At 47.1% G+C, this 22,952-nt stretch overlaps 3 protein-coding genes across 4 annotated transcripts; 2 read left to right on the top strand and 1 right to left on the bottom strand.

Annotated features, from left to right (window-relative positions):
- Positions 1-142: 142 nt before the first annotated feature.
- On the top strand, positions 143-5,929 carry LOC142862447 (translation machinery-associated protein 7-like). The gene has a single exon (XM_075995418.1). It carries the CDS (start codon positions 4,876-4,878, stop codon positions 5,065-5,067), a length of 192 nt encoding a protein of 63 aa, XP_075851533.1. The 5' UTR covers positions 143-4,875; the 3' UTR covers positions 5,068-5,929.
- A 132-nt stretch (positions 5,930-6,061) lies between these two features.
- On the top strand, positions 6,062-19,297 carry PHKG2 (phosphorylase kinase catalytic subunit gamma 2). 2 transcript variants are annotated; one of them, XM_075995417.1, is made up of 10 exons: positions 6,062-6,142; positions 6,546-6,658; positions 13,423-13,598; positions 13,871-13,925; positions 15,253-15,318; positions 15,405-15,568; positions 17,369-17,459; positions 17,555-17,708; positions 17,781-17,906; positions 18,007-19,297. In XM_075995417.1, the coding sequence occupies exons 2-10, from the start codon at positions 6,564-6,566 to the stop codon at positions 18,298-18,300; spliced, it is 1,221 nt and encodes a 406-aa protein (XP_075851532.1). In that variant the 5' UTR covers positions 6,062-6,142; positions 6,546-6,563; the 3' UTR covers positions 18,301-19,297. The 2 variants fall into 2 exon arrangements, with proteins under 2 accessions (XP_075851532.1, XP_012619652.1); XM_012764198.3 differs by having other exon boundaries at positions 6,077-6,215; positions 18,007-18,578.
- On the bottom strand, positions 18,650-22,810 carry CFAP119 (cilia and flagella associated protein 119). The gene is made up of 9 exons (XM_012764200.3): positions 22,407-22,810; positions 22,054-22,085; positions 21,426-21,491; positions 21,102-21,271; positions 20,442-20,512; positions 20,119-20,235; positions 19,965-20,025; positions 19,794-19,883; positions 18,650-18,873 (listed from the first exon to the last, which is right to left on the bottom strand). The coding sequence occupies exons 1-9, from the start codon at positions 22,611-22,613 to the stop codon at positions 18,695-18,697; spliced, it is 993 nt and encodes a 330-aa protein (XP_012619654.1). The 5' UTR covers positions 22,614-22,810; the 3' UTR covers positions 18,650-18,694.
- Between the last annotated feature and the right edge of the window lie 142 nt (positions 22,811-22,952).

The following is a 22,952-nucleotide window of genomic DNA, read 5'->3' as shown; positions in this document are numbered from 1 at the left end:
AGTAGAGACGGGGTCTTGCTCTTGCTCAGGCTGGTTTCGAACTCCTGACCTTGAGCAATCCACCCGCCTCCGCCTCCCGGAGTGCTAGGATTACAGGCATGAGCCACCACGCCCGGCCCTGTATTTGAACTTTATATAACAAAACCAAGTATCAAGTATTCTTTCTATGCCTAGCTTCTTAACATTGAAATTTATAAATATTTAGTATAGCTGTAGTTTTCACTGCTGTATAGTATTCTGTTATGACTATATCATACTTTATCCATTTTCTGTTAGTGGTCTTTGGGATATTTTCCAGTTTGGGGATATTATGAATCATACTGCAATGGATATTCTTGTACATTCCTCTTGAAATACATGTGCCCTGGAAATGGGATTTTTGGTTCATCTCACCATAATTCAGAGCCCTGCACAGCACCAAAAGGAACTAGAGATGTTGCACACTGAAGAGAGATTAGAGGGGTTCCAAAGTGCTCTAAGAAGGAAAAGTGAAGAGAGTCCATTGATGGTTCTCTAGAAGCCATATACAGGGCAGTGTTCTTGACCTTGGCTTCACAATGGAATCAACAGGGGAGCCTTACAAAGTGTCATGGGCTGGGCATGGTGACTCACGCCCATAATCCTGGGCAACATAGCAAGACCCCATCTCCACAAAAAAAAAAAATTAGCTGAGTGTAGTGGCACATACCTGTAGTCCTAGCTACTTGAAAGGCTAACAATCACTTGAGCCTGGGAGTTACAGGTTGCAGTGAGCTGTGATCAAGCCATTGAACTCCAGTCTGAGTGACAAAAGCGAGACCCTGTCTCTTTAAAAAAAAAAAAAAAGTTATGCCTGCGCTTTACTTCCTAGAGATTCTGATTTAATTGGTGTAAGGTGCTGCCTGCGCATCAGTATTTCTCAAAAATTTTCAATTGATTCTAATGCACATAGCTTAACTGTTCCTTAGATATGATTTTATTGGATTCACTCTACTAATTCCTAAATCATGAAAGAAGGGTAATACATTTTAGAAAGATGTTTATGGAAACTTTTTATGAGTTTGATTAATGAGCACCTTGAGTTTACTAGAAGAGAGTATCCCATTCCCCCAAACTCCATTAAATGAGTTCTTGGGGTTTGTTTTGTTTTGAGATGGGGTCTCATTCTGTTGCTCAGGCTAGAGTACAGTGATGTGATCATAGTGCACTACAGCTGCAAAATTGTGGGTTCTACCTGATCCTCCTGCCTCAGCCTGCTGAGTAGCTAAGACTACAGGTGCACACCACCATACCCAGCTAATTTTGTTGTTGTTGTTTGTAGAAACGAGGTATCACTATGTTGCCCAGGCTGGTCTCAAACTCCTGGACTCAAGCAATCCTCCTGCCTTGTCCTCCCAAAGTGCTGGGATTACAGGTGTGAGCCACCACACCTGGCCTCTTGCTGTTTTTTTAACTCTTTATTTTGAAAGCATTTGAAAATGATAAAACAGTAGTACAGTAAACTCATGTATATTCTTTACAAGATTTATAATTTTTAACATTTCACCACATTTGCTTTATTGCTGAACCATTTAGGAGTAATTTGCAGCCTCTTCATCCCTAAATAATTTCTAATTTGATGATTTACTAAAAACAACTACATTTGCTCATGTAACTACAATACAATTATGTAATTTAGAGAAGTTAGCATTGATACAATATTTTCTGATATATAGTCCATATTCAAATTTGCCAGTTATCCCAATAACATCCTTTATAGAATTTCTTCTCTGTTTTAGGGTCTGGTAACTAACATGCATTGTATTTAGTTTTCATGTCTCTTTAGTCTTCTTAAATTTTGAGTAGTTCCTCATTTTTTATTTTATGACATTTAAAAATTTTTTTAAAGAATTTTATTTATTTATTTTAGAGATGGATCTTGCTATGTTGCCCAGAGTGGAGTGCCAGTGGTACAGTCTTAGCACACTGAGGCCTGGAGCTCCTGGCCTCAAGCATTCCTCCTACCTCAGTCTCCCAAGTAGCTGGGGCTACAAGTACAAGTAGCTGTGCCTGACTTTTATTGACATTTCTGAAGCAAGGCCAGTTGTTTTTAGAATATCCCTCAATTTAGCTTGGGCACGATGGCTCATGCTATAATCTCAGCACTTCGGGAGTATGGCTTTAGCCCTGGAGTTCAAGATTATAATGAAATATGATCACACCATTGTACTCTAGCCTGGGTGACAGAGACTCTGTCTCTAAAACAAAATAAAAATTAAAAAATAAAAACAAATAGGATATCCCTCAATTTAGGTTCTTATGATTAGATTCAGGTTATGTATTTTTTTTTTTGGCAGAAATACTACGTAAGTTGTATATCTTCAGTCACCATCCATCAGGATGCATATGATGTTTTATCCTCTTATTGGTAATGTTAGCATTGACAACTTGGTTAAGGTAGTTTCTGTCATATTTCTGCAAGTTAAAGATTTTTTGTTTTTCTTTTTAATTAAAAGGTAATCTGGCCCGCTGTGGTGGCTCACACCTGTAATCCTAGCAGTCTGGGAGGCCCAGGCAGGCGGATCATTTGAGCTCAGGAGTTTGAGACCAGCCTGAGCAAGAGCGAGACCCCATCTCAACTAAAAATAGAAAGAAATTAGCTGGTCAACTAAAAATATATAGAAAAGATTAGCCAGGCATGGTGGAACATGCCTGTAATCCCAGCTACTCAGGAGGCTGAAGCAGTAGGATTGTTTGAACCCAGGAGTTTGAGGTAGCTGTGAGCTAGGCTGATGTCACAGCACTCTAACCTGGGCAACAGAGTGAGACTGTTTAAAAAAAAAAAAAAAGCCTGGCGCGGTGGCTCACGCCTGTAATCCTAGCTCTCTGGGAGGCTGAGGCGGGCGGATTGCTCGAGGTCGGGAGTTCGAAACCAGCCTGAGCAAGAGCGAGACCCCGTCTCTACTATAAATAGAAAGAAACTAATTGGCCAACTAATATATATATAGAAAAAATTAGCCGGGCATGGTGGCTCATGCCTGTAGTCCCAGCTACTTGGGAGGCTGAGACAGAAGGATCGCTTGAGCCCAGGAGTTTGAGGTTGCTGTGAGCTAGGCTGACGCCATGGCACTCACTCTAGCCTGGGCAACAAAGCAAGACTCTGTCTCTAAAAAAAAAAAAAAAAAGTAATCTATAAAAATCCTGCTCCTGAGCAAATTTTAATGCCTATTAATTTTGCCCAAATCACTTATTACTGTGAGGCTTGCAAATGTTGATGCTCTACCTATCATACTTTATACGTTTTTAAGTTAGCATCCTACTATAAAGGTCTTTTTCTCCTTCATTTACTTAAAATTTTTAGCGTCAGTTTGGTCTCAGACTGTTCAATTATATCCATTACTGTCATTATCCTTAAAGTGTTTTGTCGAGGTATAATTTACATACAGTAAAACACACAGATCTTAAATGTACAGCTTGATGACTATTTTTATGTAAAAATACCAGAGTAATCACCATCTAGGTGAATAGAATATTTGCAGCACATCAGAAGGCTCCCTCCTCTTGTTATTTTTGTCCGTGATTTTGACCAGTGGAAACTCAGTTCCTGTGTCTTTTTTTATTTTTATTTTTTAAAGACAGAGAGTCTCACTCTGTCACCCTGCGTAGAGTGCAGTGGCATCATCATAACACACTGCAACCTTGAACTCCTGGGCTCAACCAATCCTCCTGCCTCAGCCTCCCGAGTAGCTGGGACTACAGGTAGGCACCACCATGCCTGGCTAATTTTTAAAATTTTTTGTAGAGATGGGGGAGTGGTCTCCCTCTTTGCTCATGCTGGTCTCAAACTCCTGAGCTCAAGCGATCCTCCCGCCTCAGCCTCCCATGAGCCATCTTGTCCGGCCTCCTGTGTCCTTTTGATAAGTCCCCCATCATTCTTTACTTTTTGGCACAAATTGCTCTAGATTCATTTTATACTTTCCCTACTGAAGCCTCAAAATTGGCCATTTCTTGCAAGGTGCTGTGGTTCCTTTTGATGCAGGGCGTTCCCCGATAAAGGGAGGAAAGCCCCCTGGACTTGCCAAGTGAGTTCCTGGCTTCACGTAGGAATGAATTAGACAGTGAGCCAACTAGCACAGAAAGTTTATTGAGACAGAGATAGTCAATAGATCCTACTCCACAGACAGGGTAGGGGTCCTCTCCTGAGTAGGAGGGGGACCACTTATGGGGCAATGGTAATGTTTTTATGTGTTCAGAAACCCTGTTAAGGAATAGTTGTATGTGACCATCATTGTCTAAGTTCAGGCCATAAAGGTTAATCATAAATTGCTATCACAGAAAGGTAAGTACAAACTGTAAGGCATCTGGCTTAGTAATTCATCCATCCTCAGGTGGTCCTGGGCTGACAACCTGCTCACTACTTCCCTATTCAGGGTGGTTAGGGTCTGGTATGGGTCAAAATGGCTGCACTCAGGAGCTCTCCACCTTTCTTTTCTGCTTTATCCCTACATTACTTTTAATTGAGACTGTTATTTAGAAATCAGTATGTAGACACTAGATGTACTCATTCTATTGGGTTATTGCTTCTGGGCCCTTGCAGAGGTCAGAGCTAGATAATACCTAATTTTATCTATTTTAAATCTATTTTTAATCATTCCTTCAATTTCAATCATAGAATTCTTCATCACCTTCCCCCATTCCAGATTCCATATCCCACACTAAGAACCTTGGCTCCTGACAATATATCCTACCAAATAACAAACCTACTAAGTAAAGTTTAAGATTGCTTTACAGTTCTTTTGTCTTTGATGATATAAAGTGAAAGCACTCCATTAAAGTTACTTGGAGTGGTATAGGAGTAGGGGGTGGGCCAGAAGCTCCTTTTCTGGTGGCAGGGTCTGTGGAAGGAGCTGCGGCACCATGTCCGGCGGCGAAGGTGGCAAGAAAAAGCCCCTGAAACAGCCCAAGAAGCAGGCCAAGGAGATGGACGAGGAAGATAAGGCATTCAAGCAGAAACAAAAAGAGCAGAAGAAACTCGAGGAGCTAAAAGCGAAGGCTGCGGGGAAAGGCCCCCTGGCTACCGGTGGAATTAAGAAATCTGGTAAAAAGTAAGCTGTTCCTTGTGCGTTAGGCGATGGTGCCCCTTGATTCCTATTTAAACATCAGTATTCCCCACCATAACATCTTTTGCCACCTATAGCTAAAATGAAGTGTCTTGGAGCCTATTGTACATTTAAGAATAAACTTTTGTTAAAATAGTTACTTGGATTCATTTTTCTCCCCTTATATGGTTGTGATCCCAAAGTGTCATATCTAAGATAGCTGTTGGAAGATTAATTTATTGTTCCTGTTTTGCTGGAACATAACCTCCACAAGAGTATGCTGTTTATTCAGTTGCTGTTAGTTTAGCACCTAGGTCTTAGATGTTCAACAAATATTTTTGAATGAGTCAGTGAATGCCAGGTATGAGCTATGCCCCAGAAGGCTTACGAAGTTGCTCCTAGGCGGATTTAGAACAGATCGTGAAACACCGCCAAGGCTTTTGGGAGAGAGTGGAAGACTGGGAAAGTGTATAATCCCAGGTGGTAAGCACTAGAGCTTTGGAGGTATTCAAGAGGATTTGGAGCCGCCACTAGACAGGTCTCTTCTGGCCATTTAAGTCCCATCAAGTGGCGGAAGTGGGGTCCAAGCTGCATGAGCCCAAGCATTTTCGGGGATAGAGTCTGCCCCTCAAGGCAGATACTTTGCCCCAGGCTGCTAATATAAAAAAGAGGTGAATTCAGATAGGGAATCCTGGTAAGAGACTGAGGGGGCCTGCCCAAGTCCAGGAACTGCAGGCGCTATAAGGTCTTCCATCCTGGCTGCCCTGAGGTCACGCTTCCGGGTAAATCTAACTTCCGGGTCCCATTGCAGGCCTCCAGCCCACTTGACAACAAGCTCCGCCCTCTGCGTCCCCCAGCAGATGCCACGCGCTGATTGGCCGTACTTGAAGCCCTGTCCTGGCGTTGCGGCCTTAGATAACTTTGAGCCCCAACGCCCGCTCTAGCCCCAGGACTCACGGCTTCCTATTGGGCTGACAGTTTCCAATCGGAAGGGCTTTGGAACCTCAGTCTCAGTGCGGCGCTGGCCATTGGCGGACAGGATGGAGGCGGAGCCTTAGGTCGTGGCCGGCGCCGCCGGGGGTAAGGTATGGGAAGATAAGGCTAACCCCATAACACAGCTGCCTCGCGTGGACCCCGGCCTCTCGCCTGCCACCGCAGGTGAGCCTGCGCGAGACCACCGTCCTTTCCCAGCGCCCGCCCAAGTGCGCCTGCGCGGCAACAGCCGCCTACCCTTGTTCCCGTTCCTCCCTCTTCCTGGGCACCTTTTTCCTTCCCTTCCCCCGCCCCCCCCCCCTTCCCCGCAACCCCTCCGGTCTCCTAGGCCCTTCTGCAGGGTCTTCCCAGTCCCAATCCTTCCCCTACCCGCCCCTATCCCCCAGGATCCTGGCGCCCCAGCCGCAAGGGCTGCGCCTCCGGGAGCCGCGATGTGCATCGTCTCAGAGCCTGTGGGCCTCTCTACCCTCACTGCCCTCTGTTGCCTCCGCACAGGCCCCCACTTCCTTCAGAATGACGCTGGACGTGGGGCCAGAGGATGAGCTGCCCGACTGGGCCGCAGCCAAGGAGTTTTACCAGAAGTACGACCCTAAGGACGTCATTGGCAGGTGAGGCTGCGGCCAGGGAAACGTTGGTCCAGAGAGATCGGGTTCTAGCCAGCATACATGGTTCCATTTGAGGGCTGGATAGTTCTAAATGGGAAGGGACAGTGGTCAGTGGAGAACATTTGGTAACTAGACTCTTATCTTGGGTCAATGCTTTCAACAAACGTGGTTAAAGCACCTCCTGTGTGCCTGACACAGGGCTCAACACGGCGAGGGTAGAAAGATATCTAGCCCCTGGAGGTGAAGTGGCTGAAAGAGGCACCCAAACGTTAAAAAGGTATCAGGCTAGATAGGTAGAGGACTGTATAAAGTGCTATGGGATTTCAGAAAACCACAGTTTCCCAGAAGAAGTGATCTGTGGGCTGAGTATGGAAGTATGAGTAGGAGTTCAGCATGTGGAGAATAGAAGAAAGGCCTCACCTGTAGAGGCAGTGGCAAACACATTTATTTATTAAAGGTTTCCTAAGCACAGTGTGCGGAGTACATTATGTTAAACACTGGAGGTACAAGACCTGTAAGGTTCCTGTCCTTCTGGAGTTTATATGCTGGTGGTAGGGACAGATAGTAAACACAAAAACAAGATAAAGATCAGTGTAAGTGCTGGGGAGAAAATAAATAGGACAATGGAATAAGAGTGATTAATGAAGGCCACTATAGATAGGAAGGCCTGGGAGAGCTTCTCTGAGGAAATGAGTTTTGAACTGAGACCTGAAGGATGAGAATGAGTGGGTTATGAGCTGAGGCAGGATATATTCTGGGCAGAGGGAATAGTAAGTGCAAAGCCTCAAGGCAGAAAAGGCCCTGTTCAAGCAACATATGGAAGATCATGGGCCGGGCATGGTGTCTCATGTCTGTAATCCTAGCACTGTGGGAGGCTAAGGCAGGAGGATTGCTTGATCCTAGCAGTTTGAGGTTGCAGTGAGCTGTGATGACACCACTGCACTCTATCCCAGGTGACAGAGCGAAATCCTGTCTCAAAAAAAAAGAAAAAAAGATGATTATACTGGCTAGAATGTAGTAAAAGTGGGAGAAATTAAATTGGAATGGTGAGTAGAGATTAGATTACATAGGGCCTTAATCGCGAAAAGGAATTTAAATTCTAGTGAAACTGGATAGTTTCAAATAGGGTCGTAGCATGATATGATGTATAGTTCTGTGATTTGGGAGCAAGGAGCTTAACCTTTGTCTGTGCCTTAGTTTCTCCATTGTAAATTTGGAGTAAACATAGAACCTACCTTACAGGCTACTGTGAGAATGTAATGAGTTAATATACCTTTAGAACACTTCTTAGCACATGGTAAGCACCTCTTGTGCAAAGATTGGATAGGAGAGGGGTGAGAATGGGCACTCATAGAGACCAGTTTGGAAGCTATTGATTTATTCAGGCTAGAGATGGTGATGGTTTAGATTAGAGTGGTAGGGCCAGGCACAGTGGCTCACACCTGTAATCCTAGCACTCTGGGAGGCCAAGACGGGAGGATCGCTTGAAGTCAAGAGTTTGAGATCAGCCTGAGCAAGAGTGAGACACCCGCACCGCTCCCCCTTCTCTACTAAAAACAGAAAAATTAACTGGGCATGATGGCATGTGCCTGTAGTCCCAGCTACTCGGGAGGCTGAGGCAAAAGGATCGCATGAGCCCAGGAGTTTGAGGTTGCTGTGGGCTAGGCTGACGCCACAGCACTCTAGCCTGGGCAACAGAGCAAGACTCTGTCTCAAGAAAAGAAAAAGATTAGGGTGGTGGTAGTAGAGATGGAGAGGAGGGATAGATGTAGGTGATGGTTTAGAGGACAATTTGGTACAACTTCCTGAAGGATTAGATATGGACCCTGAGGGAAAAGGGGAAAAAACAAGGATAATTTCTAGGGTTTGGATTTGAGCACTTGAATACCATTTCCGGAAATGAAGAAGACTAAGAGAGGGTCGGATTGGGGGGGGTGGGGAGAGGAAATCAAGAGTTCTATTTTAGAAATGTTAAGTTTGAGATGTCCAAGTGAGAATATGAGGGAGAGAGCTGGGCTAGAGCTATAAACTTGGGAGGCATTAGCAAGAGAGGTAGAAGGGCCTAGCCTTAGACCCTGGAGCATGTCACTATTTAGGGGTCAGTTAGAGAAAAAGGAGCCAGCATGGGAGACTGAGGAGATGTCAACTGTGAGTTAGAAAGAAAAATACAAGAAGAATGTGCTTCTGGAAGATTGGCCTGATGTGCTGTGTCTAATGCTGCTGAGGCTAGGAAAGCAAAAAGTGGTGTGACCATCAGATTTGGCTCCTTTTAGATATCACATGAAGATGTCAATGAGGCAGTCAGAATCAGGAATTCTGGAGAGAAATCGAGGCTGAGACAGTATAGCAGGAGTCATGTGCACATAATAGGTATTTAAAGCCCTTGAGACTAGATAAGGTCACTAGGGGAGAGAGAGTACTGGGAAAAGAAGAGAGCCTAGACCCAAGTCCTGAGGCACTATAGGATTTCAAGACCACCAGGTAAAGGAGGATGCAAGAAGATGGACAAGAGCCTGTAAGAAAGAACCAGTGACTCCGCTGCCAAGGGGAGCAGAAAAACCAGTTTTGGAGGAGGCAGATCAGAGGGTAGGGTCCTTATTGTCTCATCCCAAGATTACTATGGTAGCATCATCCCTTGTCTTTGTCCTCTTTCTTTTCCCTTTTGTTTTTCCTGTATAGTAAATTGCTTGCATACTCTCACTAAATTACTTTCCCCAGAATACCAGTTTCTTTATAAAGCTTGAAGCTTTAGAAGACCTTGGCACATTCTGGAAATAGGTGACAAGTTATAAGTCACTGAAGCAAAGATTGTAGCTAGACTATAGGAGGACTTTAGCCAGAGATGAGGCTGAAAAGAGACTGAGACCATTAGGTGAAGGCTTTGAGTGACCAGTGAAGCAATTAGGATTTGATTTTTATCTTGTAGATATTAGGGAGGTGGTATGGAAAAATGACAAGAACTTTGTGTGTATGCCACAATTAACCATAAGATTGAAAAATATTAAGTATCATCAATAAAGAGCACAGTCACTCTAGGAGCTCTGCTGAGGAATAAGGGAACACCTAGAATTTGGTAAAGAATTTTAAGCTGGGAAGTTTTAGAACAGTGAGGGACATGATTTGGACTGTTTTAGGAAGCTAATTCTAGAAGCAGTGTGGCAGATGGGTTGCAAGGGCTGAGATTGTCAGCGAATAGATCAGTGAGGAAGGTACTGCAGTTGCCTAGGTGAGAAAGATAAGGGCCTGAGCCAAGGCAGTGGCAGTGGGGGTGAGGCACTGGGGCATAGATTTGAGAACTATGCAGAATGGACTAGACTGGTCAGATGTGGATTGTGAAAGAGAGGGAGAAGCCAAGAATAGCACCAAGGTTTCTAGCTTGGGAGTCCAATTGGATGGCAACACCGTTAATCAAGATCAGGAATATGGTGAGGGGGGCTGGTTTCAGGGGAAGATGAGATGTTCAGTGGTCATGATGCATGTGAAATGTCTCTAGGATTGGAGAAATGTCTCAGGAAGAGATGTCCAGTAAGACTTGTTGGCCTGACACTTAGGAGTCATCTGGGCATGAAGGTTGATATCATGGAGGTACCCAGGATTACTGAGAGAGGGTGTATATAGCCTGAGAACAGGGCTGAGGATGGGACCTTGGAGAACTCTGACATTTAAGAAGTGGGCAGTGGCTGGGCATGGTGACTCACACTTATAAGCACAGTACTTTGGGAGGCTGAGGCAAGAGGATCACTTGAGCCTAGGAGCTTAAGACCAGCCTAGGCAACATAGCAAGACCCCATCTCTACCAAAAAATTTAAAACGATTAGGCATGGTAGCATGTACCTGTAGTTTCAACTACTTCAGCTACTCAGGAGACTGAGGCAAGAGGATTGCATGGACCCCAGAAGTTTGAGGCTGCAGTGAGGTATGATTGCACCATTGTACTACAGCCTGGGCTACCTGATGGAGCAAAACCCTGTCTTTAAAAAAAAGTAGTAGTGAGGAGAGAAGAAGGCACCGAATGTACCAGTAGAAAGAATTTGGACTTTAAGCCTAAAGACCTGGGTTTCCCACAGTCATAATATGGAGTAGGAAGGCTTAATTAATTAAGGGTAAATGCTCTTGGGAGTTAAATATGAGATATCAGAGGAGGAAGTATTTCCTTCCCACTGGAGAGCAAACAAAGAATTGGTCGAGGTAGCATTGAGTTTGGGCCTTAAAGCAGGGATTCTTAGCTGGATGGCTTCAGGGGGTCTTTGAACCCCTGGAAATATATGTATGTGGTAGAGGTCTCCAGCTTTCATCAGATTCTTTTTTTTTTTTTTTTTTGAGACAGAGTCTCGCTTTGTTGCCCAGGCTAGAGTGAGTGCCGTGGCGTCAGCCTGGCTCACAGCAATCTCAAACTCCTGGGCTCAAGTGATCCTCCTGCCTCAGCCTCCCGAGTACCTGGGACTACAGGCATGCACCACCATGTCTAGCTAATTTTTTCTATATATATTAGTTGGCCAATTAATTTCTTTCTATTTATAGTAGAGATGGGGTCTTGCTCTTGCTCAGGCTGGTTTCGAACTCCTGACCTCGAGCAATCCACCCGCCTCGGCCTCCCAGAGTGCTAGGATTACAGGCATGAGCCACCGCGCCCGGCCTCATCAGATTCTTAAAGAGGCTCCTTAAAGATGAGTAATGGGCTGGGCCCGGTGGCTCACACCTGTAATCCTAGCACTCTGGGAGGCCAAGGAGGGCGGATTGCTCGAGGTTAGAAGTTCGAAACTAGCCTAAGCAAGCAAGAGCAAGACCCCGTCTCTACTATAAATAGAAAGAAATTAATTGGCCAACTAATATATATATAAAAAATTAGCCGGGCATGGTGGCACATGCCTGTAGTCCCAGCTACTCGGGAGGCTGAGGCAGCAGGATTGCTTGAGTCCAGGAGTTTGAGGTTGCTGTGAGCTAGCCTGAAGCCACAGCAAAAAAAAAAAAAAAAAAAAAGATGAGTAATGATTAGAACATGAGCCTGAAACTCAGACACCCTTAGTGGTTGGGCTGGAAATTAAAACTGTAGCTGAGCATAGTAGTGCGTATCCGTAATCCCAGCTACTTGAAAGGGTGAGGTAGGAGGCTCTCTTAAGCCCAGGCTTTCAGCACCAGCCTGGGCAACATAGTGAGACCCTGTCTCAAAAAAATAAAACAAAACTATAAAGTGGCCAAGAGTGGCCGGGCGTGGTGGCTCATGCCTGCAATCCTAGCTCTCTGGGAGGCCCAGGCAGGCGGATCGCTCAAGATCAGGAGTTTGAAACCAGCCTGAGCAAGAGCAAGACCCTGTCTCTACTATAAATAGAAAGAAATTAATTGGCCAACTAAAAATATATAGAAAAAATTAGCCGGGCATGGTGGTGCATGCCTGTCATCCCAGCTACTCAGAAGGCTGAGGCAGGAGGATCACTTGAGCCCAGGAGTTTGAGGTTGCTGTGAGCTAGGCTGATACATGGCACTCTAGCACGAGCAACAGAGTGAGACTCTATTTCAAAAAATAAAGCGTCCAAGAGTTAGACCGTAGGAAGTGGTGAGTACTGTGGCAGCTGGAAGGGTTCTTGTCCCATCAAAGACGTGTTTGAGTTCAGATTTGTAAAAAAACATGTGCTTGTCAAAACATAACACATCTGTGGGCTGTGTTTGGCCTAAGGATCAATAGTTTACATTCCTTGATTTAACCAGGGATGTGGGTGATAGAATTCCAAACAAAGGGAGTTATGTGATTGAGGCCAAGGAGGCAGATGAGAGGAGTAAGCCTCTGTGAGAGGCACCCGGGAAACCAGCATTAGAAATTCGGTTTGATGGGAGACTGCAGCAGGATGATCATTTGAGCCCAGGAGTTAAAATCTGTAATGATGTATGATCGTGCCACTGCACTCCAGCCTGGGCATCAGAGTGATACCCCATCTCTATTTAAAAAAAGAAAGAGAAAGAAATGTGGTTTGAGGCCCAATCCTGGAGGGACTTGCATCTTAGCCTGAGGTATTTGTAGGGTCACGTGGAATTGGTAAAAGAGCCTAAGCAAGGAAATCCTTCTCTAGGGCATTCTCTTAGGAAAGCCAAATAGGCTTTCCTTTCTCTACCTCATTCATGCCTTTCCATTCAAGATATTGTTGGCCACATTTCAGAGTTGCAGAAGCTAAAACCCAGAGATCTTATGTGAGTGGGCTACTTGGAGGTTAATTGGTGGCAAATTTGGGACCTAAACCAAGGTCTAACTCTCAACTTTGGTTTTCCAGTCAATAGCTCCATATTTATTTGGAGCCTTCTACACTTGAGGTGTCTTTTGTAGGGGAACTTTGGGATTTGGATAGAGTCATCAGGGAAGTGTGAGTGAAATACAGAGGGAAACTTAGATTGTTTTTTCCCACTTCCTGCAAGGGGCAGGTTCTGGGACATAGTGTGGGAAGAACTTGCCTAGGATTACCCATGGAGGGAGTGGCAGAGCCTGGATTCAGACCCAGGTCCCCTGCCTGCCCGCCCTGTGAGCAACTGTAGGAGACTCGTAGGAATCAATGAGAGTGGGGAGAGAAGCAGAAAGGCAGAGAGACAGAGATGGAAAGGAGCAGATACATTTCCTTGCCAAGTACCCAAGTTTCTGAGGCTACTGTGAAGGCATGGTGAGTTGCTAGGGTTGCCCTGTTGTCCAGATGGATCTTCAGAGTCTGGCACAATAGGTTCTAGTCTGTGCAGAAATGAGAGTTCAGAAGGCCTTGACTTGTGCTGTTGTCTGGCTCTGGCAGAGGAGTGAGCTCTGTGGTCCGTCGTTGTGTTCATCGAGCTACTGGCCATGAGTTTGCAGTGAAGATCATGGAGGTGACAGCTGAGCGGCTGAGTCCTGAGCAGCTGGAGGAGGTGCGGGAAGCCACACGGCGAGAGACACACATCCTTCGCCAGGTCGCTGGCCACCCCCACATCAGTGAGGCTGCATTCCCTGCTCCTGTTAGATGACAACCCCACCACCTGCTGACCCTGCCCACAGCCCATTTCCCCCAGCATTGCCTCCACGCCTCTCCTCCCTTCTGGCCCTGTTCCACCTCAGGGAGTGGCCAGCCTTGGTCCCTACTGCCTGCTTTGGTTCTCCTTCCTTCCCAGTAACAGCCCAAGGCTACCTCAGGGTGGCAAAGCCCCTATGAAATGTATCTGCTCCTTTCCATCTCTGTCTCTCTGCCTTTCTGCCTCTTTCCCTAGTCACTCTCATCGATTCCTACGAGTCTTCTAGCTTCATGTTCCTGGTGTTTGACCTGTGAGTATCTCCTTGCCCTGATCCGAGAAGCCTCCTTCCCACCTCCATGTATGGCTCCATCCATGGAGCCTCACAGCACAGTGGGCCAGACTCGCCCTGCTCACACCTTCCTCTGCTCTAGCTGGGCCTCTCTCTGTCACCTTGGCCTGCCTGCCAGCCCATGGCTCTGGCCCTCTCCCTAGGTGCCATGATTGAGGCAAGTTCTTCAAGAGTAATAGTGACCAGTCAAATACAAAGAGTTCACATGACCCAAGGGGTCACTGTCCCAGTGTTCCCCAAGGTTATAAGGTGAAGAGGGGGAAAGCTCTTCTAAGAGGAAAGTGTTTAGCAATGAACTGACCACTTATAAAACACATCCTCACTTTCTAGCCTCTCACATGGCTTAACACACTACACTGGTGTCAGTCTCTGCTCATCAGTTCTTTTTCTGGTCAGACTGAATCAATGTCAGATGTTAAGCAAACAAGTTGCAAAGATATTTCAAAAGAGAATGATTTGAATACCAAAGATTTAAGAGAGGCCTTTGGGAAAAATTTATGAAGGCTTCAATGTATTTATCAAAATACACTTCACAAAGGTCAGAGGGGAAGTAAAGAGTGTCCGTTACACAATCATGCCCCTTTGCAGAACAGTGACACTCCCTGAAAAAACTCCTAATGTAGTCTTTATTTTGAGGATTGATGCAGAGTCTCAATGATAACCTCAATTTTTGAAAAGCCTTATTTTTAATGGACACGTAATTATAACCTCAATGTTTAAAAACAAGATAAAATTTCAAAATAAAGTCCTATTTAATGTTTTTGCCACTATTAACTGAAATTTTGGTCCATGTTCTCAATAGATAAACTTTCAGAGGCCTTTTTCAGGTATTGTTATTCTTAGATAACAAGGACTTCCTGTAAAATATTGTCATAAGAAGTCACCACAGGGCACAGTGGCTTGCACCTATAATCCCAACTACTCCCCGCTACTCGGGAGGCTGAGGTGGGAGGATTGCTTGAGCCCAGGAATTCAAGGCTACAGTGAGCTGGGATGGTGTCACTGTACTCCAGCCTGGGTGACAGAGTGAGACCCCCTCTCTTTAAAAAAAAAAAATTACTTAGTCTTGCTAAAATTGCCCCATCATAGCACAGTGCAGAGATTTCAACTGCGAACCCTGTGGGCCAAATCGCCCCTTGCATCTGATTTACTCTTGGAGTGCATTGTCTTGAGACTGAGGAATTTCTATTTACTGGTCTCTTCCATGATATTTTATGTGAGCACTGGCTTATTTTCTTAGCCCCTAGTGTGGGGTGCATCTACCTTCTATGCCCCTCCTATCCCTTAGGATGCGGAAGGGAGAACTCTTTGACTATCTGACAGAGAAGGTGGCCCTCTCAGAAAAGGAAACCAGGTAATGGCTGAACCTGCAGCCCCTGGGGTGAGCAGGGAGTGGGGTGGAGCAGGGAGGAACAGAGGAGGAGACTGCACCTCCCCCAGGTCCATCATGAGGTCTCTGCTGGAAGCAGTGAGCTTTCTCCATGCCAACAACATTGTGCACCGAGACTTGAAGCCTGAGAATATTCTCCTAGATGACAATATGCAGATCCGACTTTCAGATTTTGGGTTCTCCTGTCACTTGGAACCTGGCGAGAAGCTTCGAGGTGAGGGGATCTGGTACCCTAACAGACTAGGGAGGGAAAGAGACCCAGGCATGATGAAGTTGATTGCCAGGGTCTGAGTACTAAGTCCCAGGTACCAAGGAGAAGGGAGAAGTCAGTGAGCACTTGTCAAGTACTCTCTGGGTGCAAACCCTTGTGTAGAACTCAGAGTGGGCCTCCTGTGATGGGAAGGAGACAGACAAGTGAGTACATGGCAGGCAGAGGGCATGCCAGGGAAGCCAGGAGGGGGAGCACTCTTTCAGCCTAGGAGACTCATGGAGGAGAGGCCTCTGGGACTGGGCCTAGTCCCAGGAGGATAGAGAGTAAGTGGGGGATAGCAGGGCTCAGAGTGTATTTAGGGGCTGGAGGAGGCAGGACCACAGTGTGCTGCTTAGGTGCTGCAAGGAGCCTGATGTGTCTGTATAGCGCTTCTCACCTGGGGCCCTGGGACTCAGGCTCACCCAATGGTGATACCTTTGTTGTGACAGAAATATTTCCAGTGCAAATGGGAAACTTTAAAGTGTAACTGTGGGATTCCTCAGAGCTTTTAATATGCTACCTTCAGTGGCTTTGAACTGGACTTAATAGCTAACATTCACTGGGTACTTCCTATGAGGCAGGTACTATACAGTCTTTATATAGCTTATTTCTCCAAATCCTCTCAACAGTCCCGTGAGATAGATAGTATTTGTGTCTCCTTTTTATAGATGGGCTTCAAGCAGTGAGATGACTTGTCCAATGTCATTTTGCCAGGATTTGAACTTAGGCAGTCTGACTCCAGAGCTCATGTTCTTAACCTGTGGGCTTACACGTCTTGTGGATGTTATGCCTTATTTCTTTTTGGGCTTCCACATAGATTTCTCCTTTTTCTGGTATCATCTTTGCCCCTGCCCACTCTATCTTCTCCCTCTGCTTGGGTAGTTTAGGTTTCACTTTAGACCTCCAGGACAGGTTAGGTCTCCCTGCTTTTTGTTTTTATACCTTCTCCCTTCATGACATGTCTTGCTCTGTTATTTCTCATTTGCTTTCTGGTAGACAGTGAGCTTGGTAGGGGTACATCTGATTTGCCACGGTGTCTAATATGGTGCTTGGCATTCAGTAAATACGTGTTGTAGAAATGAATTTCCCAAAAGAGTTTCAATTCAGGCCTATTAAAATCTCCTGGAAGTGTGCCATGATAGAGATTGCTGGGATGGAAGAATTGGTGCCTGAAGTGGTAGAGGAAACTAAAAACATAGACTTGGATCAGGTTACTGAGGGCTCTGTGCTGGAAGAGTCTAGACTTGGTCCTAATGCCATGATCAGGAATCAGGGAGGGGACTTCCCAGTATGTGCTGTAAGAAATCCTATATTTCCACTGTTCACCTTGGGTTGAGTGGTGGTTCCACTAACCAGAGTGGAGATATAGAGGAGGAATAGGTTTGGGCAGAAAGGAATGCAGGAAAGATTTAAATTTTGTTTTCTATATGTATCGTGTGTAAAAATGAGGTAACAAGTTTTGTGAGGAGTAGGAAGGCTGGCTTGGCTGGAGGGGTGGAGGAGGCAAGTGATAGGGTTGGATAGGACCTTGAAATTGATCCAAAAACCAGGTTTTTCCTAGGAAGGCCACCAGGAGCCTTGGTGGGTATTTGAGTTGTTCAATAGGGACAGTGTCTAGTACTGAGACCTGGCAGAAGGCAGGTAGGAACAGAATGGCAACACTGGTGGCCCTGGCAGTGTTGAGGAGGCTCCAGCAGAGATCAGGTGCTAAGAGCCCTGGAGGTGGCTGGGGGCTTCCCCTCAGTCTCGGCCTTCTTTCCCCAGAGTTGTGTGGCACCCCAGGGTATCTGGCACCAGAGATCCTTAAATGCTCAATGGATGAAACCCACCCAGGCTATGGCAAGGAGGTCGACCTGTGAGTTTCTGGTCTCCCCACTCCCTCCTGTGTTTGCTGTCCTTCAATGTATTTGCCTGTCACCTCGTCCTGCCTGACTCTGATCTCTTTCTCAGCTGGGCCTGTGGGGTGATCTTGTTCACACTCCTGGCTGGCTCGCCACCCTTCTGGCACCGGCGCCAGATCCTGATGTTACGCATGATCATGGAGGGCCAGTACCAGTTTAGTTCACCTGAGTGGGATGACCGTTCGAACACTGTCAAAGACCTGGTGAGCTGGGGCTGTGAGAGGACAATGGGGGAGGCCCAAGAGTTGAGCCTTATGCTCTGGGGTTTTCCCTAGATCTCAAGGCTGCTGCAGGTGGATCCTGAGGAACGCCTGACAGCTGACCAGGCCCTACAGCACCCCTTCTTTGAGCGTTGTGAAGGCAGCCAACCCTGGAACCTCACCCCCCGCCAGCGGTTCCGGGTAAGCCTGATAGTGTCAGGATCTGGGTCTGGGCCTCTGTCCTGTGATCTTTCCCCTGTGCTGAATGCTCCACTGGAGCTCACACTGTCCCCCTTCCCAGGTGGCAGTGTGGACAGTGCTGGCTGCTGGACGAGTGGCCTTAAGCACCCATCGTGTACGGCCACTGACCAAGAGTGCACTGTTGAGGGATCCTTACGCACTTCGGTCAGTGCGTCGCCTCATCGACAACTGTGCCTTCCGGCTCTATGGGCACTGGGTGAAGAAGGGCGAGCAGCAGAACCGAGCGGCCCTCTTTCAGCACCGGCCCCCTGGGCCTTTTCCCGTCATGGGCCCCGAAGAGGATGGGAACTCAACTACCATAACTGAGGATGAAGCTGCAATGGTGTTGGGCTAGGACCTCAGCCCTTGGGGAATCCCAGAAAGCAGGACTCTCTAGGAGAAGGATTTTGATCATTCCGACCCCTCTAGGCTCTGGCCTCAGGCTCCTCTGCCTAACCAGGCCCACCGCTGATCATGCTACTATCATACAGACCAGCCCTGTACTCCTCCCCCTGCCAGCCAGGGCTTTCAGATCAGAATTGGGGTGGAAGGGAGCCACTCCAAATGCCATGCCTGGTTCTGTCAGTGTTGCCTGTGCTGTGTATGAAATAAATCTGCTGCACGCCAGGAAGAGTGGGTGCCCTGTGTCTGGTGTCTGGCTAGGTCAGGGAAGCCCAGAAAGGTAGTCAGGGTGGGGACAGGGATGTGGCTGCTCTGGCCCAGGCCTTTATTGGGGAAAATGCTGAGGATCACTTAGTTTTGTTCTTGCCTTTAGCCAGAGGTAGCTGGAAGGGCCGCTCTAGTGCAGTCAACTTGCTGCTGAGTCTTTCCTCACTGGCCTTGAGCCTCTCCTCTACCAGGTGTTGGAGCTGCCCCAGCTCCTTGTTCAGTTGGGTCTTGATATACGTTTGGAGGATGTGGATCTGGCCTGCAGGGAAAAAAAGGACAGATCAGGAGAGATGCTGTATGGGGATGAGTGTGCCCAAACCCCAAAGTGCCCCTGGAGAGATACGTAGGTGGCCAAGTTTCAATTTAGGAAATGTTGGCCAGGTGTGGGGGTCATGCCTATAATTCCAGCCCTTTGGGAGGCTGAGGCAGGAGGATTGCTTGAGGCCAGGAGTTTGAGACCAGCCTGGGCAACATAGCAAGACTCTATCTCCACAAAAATAAATAAATAAAATTAGCCGAGCATGGTGGTGGCATGCATCTATAGTCCTAGCTACTCAGGAGGCTGAGGTGGGAGGATCCCTTGAGCCCAGGAGTTCAAGGTTGCAGTAAACTATAATCAAATTACTACTCCAGAGCTTGGGTGACAGAGTGAGACCTTGTCTCTTAAAAAATAAAAAAGTAAATTAGGAAATGTCAGCTGGCCCTTCTGTGAGACACAGTTGGGCAGAGTAGCTATGCTGGACCTTCTGGATTCAAATTCTGATTGCCACTTAGTAGCTATATGACCTTAGGCAGGTTATTTAACCTTTCCATACCTCAGTTTTCTTGTGTAAAATGTGGATAGTAATGACACCTAGCAAATAGTATTGAAGGAGGATTAAATAAATTAATATATGTAAAATGCTTAAAACAATGCATGCCTGGTGCACCTGTTGCCAAGTATGTGCTGGCTATTATTGTCATTGGTTTTCTAATTATCCTCTTTCTGGAGCTACCTCTTCTGCCCCACCCTTAGCAGCTGTTCTTTAATGTATTTGTCATCTTGGACTTTTGCATAAAGAATTGTTTGGAGAAGAGACAACATGACTAAAAAAAATTCTGAAGCCCTGATGTGATCTAAACCCTTCATTTTACCCCTGCCCAGAGTCACCAGGTACCATAACCCCTCCAGATCCTCACTTGGCTCTTGCTCTGGCTGGGCCACTGTCTCCAGCTCCTCTTCCCGTGGGGTGACTGCCTGCTCCACCACCTCCTTGCTTTCTTCTTTGTCTGAAAGCCAGAAGCAGGAAGAGGCCTTGGCAACAACCTCAGCCCAGCCCCAGCCCTGGCACTCTACCTTACCCATCTTACCCTCTGGCCAGAGCTTGGGTGGCTGTAGCCCCATATAAGTCAAAGATAGATCCAGCCGTACCTGGGAAAAGAGGACAGATGCTAAGAGGAGGGCACCTGCACTGAGGGAAAGGAGGAGATGAGGAGTGGCCTCTTGTAGTCCATGGTCTGTTACCTGGGGTGTGAAGACATATTTGTAGAGCTTGAAGTGGCGGAAGTAGGTGTTGACCACATAGTCTGCCAGGGCCAGCAGCTGTTCCTCCTTAAATAGGTCAATGCTGAAGGGGGGCCGCTGTGGTGATGACTGGGTGTTACAGTACTGACTACTCCCTGAAGCCCTCCCTGGCCTTTCTCCAAGAGCCCAACAATCTAGGATCAAGGAGAGCCTACTGTGGCCTTTAGAGGAAGATGAGGGTGATGAGTGTGAGAGTTCAGGGGATTGGGGTAGACCTTGCCTGGGGGAGGGTGAAGGTTTTGGAATGTTCCAGGGGAACTGACCCTGACTCCATGGCAAAAAAGAACACTGGTAAAGTAGCGGTAGCATTCCTCCACGTTGCCCAAGGGGGTTGCTGGTAGGGAAAGCAAGATGCAGCAGTGAGTCCCCTCTCTTACTCATTCCTTCATTTCACTCAATAGCTACTTATGGAGAATGAGCTTCCAAGGTGGACAGATGTAGGTTTAAGTCTTGGCTAGTTACATTAGTTCATTTAACAAATACTTTGTGGCCACTATATACTGTTTTAAGCACTGAACAAGACAGACAAGGTCCTGCCTTTATGAAGCTTTATTTTAGTGAAAATGACATACAATAAACCAAGAAATGTATAATTTCAGCTATTTAACATGAATAAAATCAGATGGAGAATAAAAGGGGTGGGGGAGGGGAAGCAGGAGCAATTTTATTAAGCACATTATTTCTAAGAACAGTTCCATAACATTAGTGCTATATCCCTAATTTATAGATATGGAAACAGGATTTTAAAGATGATAACTTGTATGTGATAATGCTTGTGTAGTAATGTATAATAATGCTTGTGTAGTAATGACAAAGGTCCCAGGTGGTATTCTCACTACTTCTGCTTCCCATGGTCACTTGTGCCAGCCCAACCTCCTTCTCTCCCTGGGGCTCAAACCTTCTGGTAGTTGCCTCCCTCTCACCAACACAGGCCTTGTGAAGATCTTGGAGCATGGCACAAGCCGTTGATGTCTGCTCCAGTGAGAAGCCCTGCTCGCGGCAGAAGATGAGTGCGTGGGAGAAGAGGTCCAGGGTGATAGCATCCCGCAAGTTCTGCTCAGGATGGCCTAGCTCTAACAGCTCAGCCAGCACCCTTAGGAGAGAGAGAGGAAGGAGTGAATGACAACAGGAGCCTCCTTTCATCACACCCCACCCAGCACATGCTTTGGAGCCTGCCATTCCTCATGTCTTCTCAACCCACCCCCCTCAGCCTTCCCCAAGAGCTCTTCTCCCTGCTCAGTCCCTACTCCCTCATCTCCTCAACGTTGGCCGTCTTCTCCAGCCGGTGCATGGAATGGATGTCCAGGTACTTCCTGGCATATGAAAAGAAAAGAAAAAGTATCAGTGGTCTTTATACATTAGTCTCATGACAGGGCTGTGATGGCTAGGGCATCTGACTGGGAATCAGGAGATCTGAGTTTGAAGCTTGGCTTTTTCACCAACTTGCTGCATAACCTCAGGGAAATTGTTTACCTTTCTGAATCTAAATGAACTCTTACGATCCTCTCCATTTATAAAGCCTAGGGTGAGGAATCTTGAGTTCTTTTCCTTGTTCTGCCACTACATTGCTGTATGACCTTGGTCAAGTCCCCCTGCCACCCCTGTGGGCCTCAGTGTCCCCATTTGTACATGAATCCATGGTGACTATAATATTCCATTTACACCTCAGACTCTGGCTGTCTTCTCACATGGCCTCCTCTTTAGACTAGAGAGGCTGGAAAGCTGGCTTCTAGCCACCTTGAGTAATTGCATGTCTGGGCCTCAGTCTCCTTATCTGTAAAACGGGAATGCCCTGGCTACAGGACAGGACTGTTAGGCACTAAAGGAATAATGCAAGTGTGAAGTGTAATTTTCCTCAAGTCTCTTCACACTCACCACATGCAGATCCGGGGTCGGGGCAGCGGCGGCTGCGGAGAGAAAGCGGATTGGGGAAGGCAGAGCTGTGCTGTCCCTGGCCTGTCGCGAATGTCCAGCGGGCCTGATAACGCGCTATAACTTGCCAGTCAACTCGAGGACTACGTAGGAGCAACTCGGGCGGGGCTGGGCTTCAGCAGGCCCTGAGTACTATTCATAAGCATGTTAACAATCAGAGCCACACACCCCCTACCTCTTTTCACCTAGGCAGCCCGGGAAATGTCTCGTGTGTTAATAAACATGATGACGGTGGCGCCATGCAGGGAAACCCTTTTATAAATATTCATGAGCGGACCAGTTTGTTCCGTCCTCACCGGGAACAGGTTGGCTCCAGGATCTTCATCCACTTCCCCGGAGGCTGAGGCCGCCGTTGCCGACTCAGTCCGCACGCTTGTTCCGGTCCGTGTGGCCGACCCACACACAGAGCTGATCTTCCCTGATTCCTGCCGCAGTTCGGAGCGCTCCTCAGGCTCCAACTGCATGCCTACTCGCAGGCATTGGTTGCTTCTCTGGCTGATCATTTTGTCGCTCTTTCGTGTCGCGGGTCTCCACAGGCTCTGTCCCGCCTCGGGTCTGGGGCAGCCGGTTCTCCGGCAGCGACTGCGAAGGCCGGGCCCTAGCCGCGCAGCAAGCAGCCAATCCGCGCGGCAGAGAGGCTGCGCGCAGCCAATCCGCGGGGCGCGTCTCCCTCCGTCTCAACGGTGACGGTTGCTAGGGTGCTTGTGAAGGAAGGAAGAAAGTGCAGGCGCGCGCCAATCAGTGAGAAGAGAACGCGCATTCGTAATAAGTTACGAGTGCCCACCTGGGTGCCCTCTCTTCAAAGTTGCTAACAGGAGGTTGGCGCTGTCCTCTGAGCTGGA

This window comes from Microcebus murinus, chromosome 19, assembly GCF_040939455.1.
Source record: "Microcebus murinus isolate Inina chromosome 19, M.murinus_Inina_mat1.0, whole genome shotgun sequence".
Lineage (NCBI taxonomy): Eukaryota > Metazoa > Chordata > Mammalia > Primates > Cheirogaleidae > Microcebus > Microcebus murinus.
Note: the sequence above shows the minus strand (reverse complement) of the source record. Positions and strands in the feature narration are given on the sequence as shown.